At 40.0% G+C, this 6,324-nt stretch overlaps 1 protein-coding gene across 1 annotated transcript; it reads right to left on the bottom strand.

Moving 5' to 3' along the window:
- Positions 1 to 660: 660 nt before the first annotated feature.
- Positions 661 to 5,563, bottom strand: gper1 (G protein-coupled estrogen receptor 1). The gene is made up of 2 exons (XM_056241745.1): positions 5,385 to 5,563; positions 661 to 2,261 (listed from the first exon to the last, which is right to left on the bottom strand). The coding sequence occupies exon 2, from the start codon at positions 1,854 to 1,856 to the stop codon at positions 795 to 797; it is 1,062 nt and encodes a 353-aa protein (XP_056097720.1). The 5' UTR covers positions 1,857 to 2,261; positions 5,385 to 5,563; the 3' UTR covers positions 661 to 794.
- Positions 5,564 to 6,324: the final 761 nt, after the last annotated feature.

The raw sequence follows: 6,324 nt of genomic DNA, 5'->3' as shown, positions 1-6,324 counted from the left end.
GGATCAAATAAACAGCAGCGCTGGACGCCGCACATCTGAAGTCTTGGATAATGTGTTTATATCCCGCTCTGCACACCACCTGCCCACTGACTCCAACTTCAGGGAAACAGGAGCCAACACCATGGGTTTAGTGTCGCTAACACTTGTCCAAATGTGCAGTAATCCACCAAATATGTGTGCATAGAGCTGAATTTACTTTATTGTTTCCCTAATGATGTTTTTCATGTAAACCTTGCACACGAACTTCACCTTGTCAAACACCATTACTGTTTACCACTGTTTACGGAATCCCTAAAAGTGGCTGGAAGTAAATCTCACACTTGAAATGGTCTAAATTCTCACATTTTCAGAATCCCCCAGTGAAGAACTCCTACAAAATATGCATTTATTCAGTCTTGAAGCAGAACAGACCAAGTCGTTGATTGCATCGGTTTCAATAACGTCAATATACGAACAGGAGAATATATTTCGCAGTGACACAGACAGGAAATGGGTCGCAGGCACTTCAATGACTTTATTTGTTACTTTAGAATGGGCTCACACAGAGAATATGGTCCTATAAAAGTCTTTTTTTGACATGCCAGCCTCTATTTATTTAAATGATCTGTAAAGGCCAAGCTCTGCATCCGTGCCTTGTATTGGACTTCATCAGCAAATAATCCTTATTTCACCCGGCCGACTTAAACATGAAGCAGTGTTCGTTACGTCAACCGACCTGTCACTTCTTGATCAAGTTCTGGAAAGCAAGACAAGGCAGATGACAACTTCCGGAGCTTCATGCTGCCGAACCCGCGCTACACTTCGGACTCGCCCCTGACGGGGATGTGCAAGTCCAGAGTGTGATTACAGAAGCGGTAGACCACGGACCAGCTGGCCTTCCGCTTGATGAAGAGCCGTAGCTTGTCCCTGAAAGTCTCCCCGAGGAAGCTGTATATGATAGGGTTCAGGCAGCTGTTGGAGAACGCAGCCAGGTTGACGATGTGCCCGGTCAACGGGTAGTCGTGCCACAGCGTGGTGTCGCTGCGTTTCGATGGGTCGGCCGTGCCCTGGAGCAGCTGGATGCTGATGAAGACGTTCTCCGGCAGCCAGCAAATAAAGAACACCAGCACGACCACCACGATCATGCGCAGGGCCTTCTGCCGGCGAGGCCACAGTCCCTTGTGCTTCTGGGCACGCATGAGGATGCGGACGATTAGGGAGTAGCACAGGCCAATGATTGAGAAGGGCACCAGAAATCCAATCGTCACCTCCAGCCACTGGATCTCCAAGACGTTGGCGAAGCAGAAGTGCACCTCGCCGGTGTGTTGCGTCTGCACGATGGTGAAGGGAAGCAGCGTCGCCAAGATGGATGCCATCCAGATGAGGCTGCAGCTGAGTTTGGCGTGCTGCATAGTTCGCAGCGGACTGCTGCTAATGGAGCTGGCGAGAGCGACATAGCGGTCGAAACTCATCCAAGTCAGGAAGAAGATGCTGCTGTACATGTTCACCTGGAGGAAAAGCGACATGAAGGTACAGAGGACGGCATAGTCGTAGTACTTCTCGTTGAGATTGAAGACCTCAATGAGCGAATCCGCCACTAGAATAAGGTCCGCCACGGCCAGGTTGACGAAGTACAGATCAGGGATGGTCATCTTGTCCCTGTGGTTGAGGTTGACCACCAAAATGAGGATGTTCCCGATGAAGCCGATGGGGAACAGGAATATGGTATACAAGCAGGAGAGGAACAGGCCGATGACGTAAAACTCATAGGTGTCTATGCTTTCGTTCACATCGGTTAGGTTGAATTCATGCGAAGCATTGAACTGCTCAGTGCCATTCACGTAAATCGTTATCACAGTGGTAGTCTGCTCTTCCATACTGGCCAAGTCTCTGTTTTAGATGCTTTGAATGGTGCTACATACTTCATTTGTGTCAGTGCCCAGTTCACTTTGTGGAGAGGATCCTTCATGCTGCATTTGCATTCTGATGACAACCGGTGCTTAACACGTGGACGCGGCTCAAAGTTTGGTAGATGCCATCCAGAAAGAGATGCAGCCAGGGTAGAAGACCTCCATTTTCAGGGCAGTCTCTCAGCTATGGAGGCTGCCTGGACTTGTGTGATCCATTGCACCAACACCAAGAGTCTCTCCTTAGGGATTGTGCTTCTTTTTTTTCTTTAGCACACTTTGCTCTTTACACGTGTTTGATCCAGTGCAGTCTGCTCTCCTCCAGTCCGTAAGCATGATTTTTTTAGTCCACCAATGACTCCACCACTTTGACACCTGATCGAGAGAGAGAGAAGGAAAATAATATCCGAAGACTAAAGTTTATTTTGTTTCATTGACATAACTAATTGAACAATTACATGGATAGTCCACAACAACATTTTCTCATTCCAAACCTGTATGACTTTCCTTCTTGAGGAACACAAGAACATATTTGGAACAAATATTTTAATCGTTTTTTGCATACACTGAAAGTCTATGGGGTCTAAAACAGCAATATTTTTCAAAATATCTGATAGAAAGTCAGTCTGCTTTGGATGGTAAGTCATACCATCCCTTTAATGAAAATATCATGTTAAATATCTGCTTTTGCACTTGATGGCAGCTCTCATAACAGTTTTTAATCGATTCTCCTTAAGGATTGAGTGTCTACAAGTTTATTAAAATGCAAAGCGATGTCTTAAACAGATGCATTGAAGCACCCTGAGCTGTCAGACCCATGTGCTAAACTCACAATTATTAAACAGCTAAAAGACGAGTTGTACAACTGCTTCATAGGAATAGCTACGGTTCACAGGAGGCTAACTGGACTACATAACATCATGTTCATAACTGATTTTGACTACACTAATGTATTGCCATTTTGGAGAGATAAACTCGCTATGGTAGTAAACTGATCATTTTTCCCTGACACGGAGTTAATGGGTGTCAAAAAAAACAACATAGAATCTCATTATATTAGTAATTTTAGATTAATATGCCAAAGGACCATGTATATCATGAATAATGATGTGTAAAGATAAATCAAATATTCCATGCTATTTAAAATAGCCATTATGCAACAATTACCATATATTTGAAACAGAAATGTAGATATTTAGATATAGGATCTGTTTTAATCCAAATAAATTTGGTAAACAAATCAAATGCAAGAAGTATCTTAATGAGAACTAAAATTAGGTACGGCAGAAAACACTGACCTTCAGTGGCCAATCAGGGCATATGAGACTTTTCAATTCCTGCTTAGATAATTGCAACAAAGGCTACATCAATTTTGTAATGAAATAAACAAAATAAAACAAAAAACAGTGATTTTTATGAGGTCTACGTGACCGGTCTGGACTCGGAATACGTCAACCTTTAAAAGAATCGACCCGGATTAAACCCCAAATGAAATGGGTCGGCATGCAGCAGAAAAAACGTTTACAAAGTACAGCCATCTATCCAAAATTAGGCCACTTATTATCAGCCTTATGCAGATGGCTTTTTAAGAGCATAAAGCTTTGGATATTTGGACAATACCATGCGCAGTGCAATCAAATGCATCCTTTACTTTGACTGACAGTTTGCAATTTCTGTCTCAATAAAAATAGAGATAAATGTATTGAGAAAAATATGTAAATTTAAAGTTTTATTAATCTTGGATATATAATCACAGTGCACATTAGAGGCCATTAAGCTACTACTATAAACTAATAAAAATGTTGCTTTCATTTCTGAATTACCATCACAAACAAAACTGTGAAAGTCTGAGCCTGATCCTATAATTGTAATTCTCAACAGCAGACAGCATTCAGAGTTCCTCACTGCATAATAGATAAAGGAACATTTGTCATTGCCTAAAATTACATCTTCTTCAAAAGACCCAGGACAATATAATCCTTTCCCAAATTTACTCACAGCTGCAAGATGATATGAACAATTTATCAGGATATTAGTGATGGAGTAACACAAGACAAGCACACAAGCACCCAGATAATTGAAAGGCTCGTTTGGAGAGACAGAGAGAAGAATGACTGAGCTGCTTCATCAATTATTTGAAATCTCTGTGCATCTGTGAAATTAAGCTGCAATAGAAGACTTCAGATTTGTTTTCCCCTGTTGAAAAGACCATATTACGCCAGCATGAATTTCCATGATGTTCCAGGCTGGTTTATGCTGGTTCATGATGCTTTGCTGCTGGTCTAACAGGTGCAAAAACAAAGCCAAGCTACACTCTTGAAGAAATGCTGGGTTGTGTCCACCCATGTTTAAGTCAAATATGGACAAACCCAATTTTGAAATTACATTTTAAACCCAATGGTTGGGTTTATCCATATTTGACCCAAACTTGGGTTGAAACAACTCAGCATTTTAAGAGTGTGTCCAACAAAACTATAGACAGGGGAAGACAGTCCACCGGCATAGTCTTTAGGGAAGCTGGTTGACCTAAATAATCTGGCTGCATGGTTAAGATATTAACCCTCCTGTTCCATAGACATTTCAATAGTAAACAAAACATACTTAACATTCAATTATCAGGTAATTTTGGATGACTTTCATAATTAAATCTTATGAGAAATTATTAATAAAATCATTGTAATAATGGTAATAAAAATGATATATATATAATGTTTTGCATTACTTATGTCTGGGGACTCATAGACCCCAGATATAATATTGAGTATTAAGTATTGAGTTTTCATTTGAATTTCACTTTAAATATTATTTTAATTTTGTTATATGCATGTGTCATTTTATAGTAGCCTGTTTATTAATATTTTGAATTCAACTTCAGTTTTAGTCATTTTAGACCTTACAGCTTATTTTAAATGCAGCATTTCTTGTTTTTCTTAAGTTGATGTTTATCATCTAATATTCATGTATTAATTTTAGCTTTATTTCACTGAATGAAAATAATTTGATAGTTTTAGTTAACAATATCAACCCTGACACACAATAGCGGCACATTCAAGTTTACATTGATTTATTTAGTCTTTTCCAATGTGTTTTTGAAGTGGTCAAACTGACCTCAAACAGAAACAAATGTATTAGTAAAAAAGTCATTTGTGATTTTTTTTTATTTTATTATTATTATTTTTTTTTACAGACAAGGTACGCTTCCATTTAAACATGTTAAAGGAAAATTAAAAGTTATTTTCAAAATGACCATTATATATATTTCTTTCCAGATACAACAAAGGGGTATCAAAGACATTACGAATGTAAAGTCTATATCGTCACATTTGCATCCAAAACACAAAATTTGATGCTCACCAGCCATTGGGTCTTTTCAACTGCGTTTTGTCTTACAGATTAACTTAATTTCGGTTGTATTTCAACTATGATGCGATATATTATTACTTAATGAAATTTGTGAGTCCCATGCAGTGAAAATAATAGAGTCAAAAAGTCACTTACTTTATTCACGAGGGCTTGAGATGCAGTCAGTGTAGAGTTTCTGCAGATTTGTAATCCCTTTACCAGGTCAAGATCCACCGTCTGCGCCACCTACTGTTATAAGACAACTCGCTTCTGTCAGTGAGACGGTCCAGAGAAGAATATCACTACAGCTTCCTTCTTTTCTGGCCACTTGTTCACTAGCCACCCCTCTACCTCCTCCTCTTTCTCTCTCTCTCTCTCTGCTCTGACTTCCCCCAGCACGGCCACATGCACGTGGACAGCATCAATAGCAGGAAACCCACCAACGACAGTTACTAGCACATATGGCTGCTGTCACATCCATGACACTAGCGCTCATTTAGTTCAAAGAACGATGGAGAAATAACCAGGCCAGGTTGTTTTAAATGCTCCAGACCTGGGACGAGACGTCCCTGATGCATGACTTCATCAAGGACTCTGATGATGAATAATCGAGTATAATTAATACACTTGGTCAGGCTTTGAGCATTTAACGATGTAAAGTGCTCACATCCGAGTGGGACGCAAATAAATGCAATTTACTTCGATAAAATACTTGTTCAAATAATGGCCGTGCTAAACAAACGCTCCCATTGTAGAAGTCCCTTTCTCTAAGTAACTGGAATCTGTGTTGCACAGTGCCAAATTTGAAGAGAGGGTTTCACTACTGCGTATAGTATGTTAAAATATCTCTGAGAACATTCAGAGAATGCAAAATATGCATAATAAGATCATAAGTGAGATGTTAATCATTTAGTGGTGCAGTACAATGTTGGACGGAGAACCAATATGACCCTTTATTTGAAGAATGAGGGGTAGCTAAGCTTTCGTCGGCCAAGGGATTACTGAGCCACAAACTATTATGCTTGTAATTCGATTTTCTGAACACGGATGGATTCTGTTCACCTTATCAGTCCCTCTGTGTCAGGGCGGGTTTACA

The sequence above is a fragment of the Rhinichthys klamathensis genome, unplaced genomic scaffold (assembly GCF_029890125.1).
Source record: "Rhinichthys klamathensis goyatoka isolate OS25496 unplaced genomic scaffold, OSU_Roscu_1.1 h1tg000670l_1, whole genome shotgun sequence".
NCBI classification, from domain to species: Eukaryota; Metazoa; Chordata; class Actinopteri; order Cypriniformes; family Leuciscidae; genus Rhinichthys; species Rhinichthys klamathensis.
This window is presented reverse-complemented; position numbering and strand designations above follow the sequence as displayed.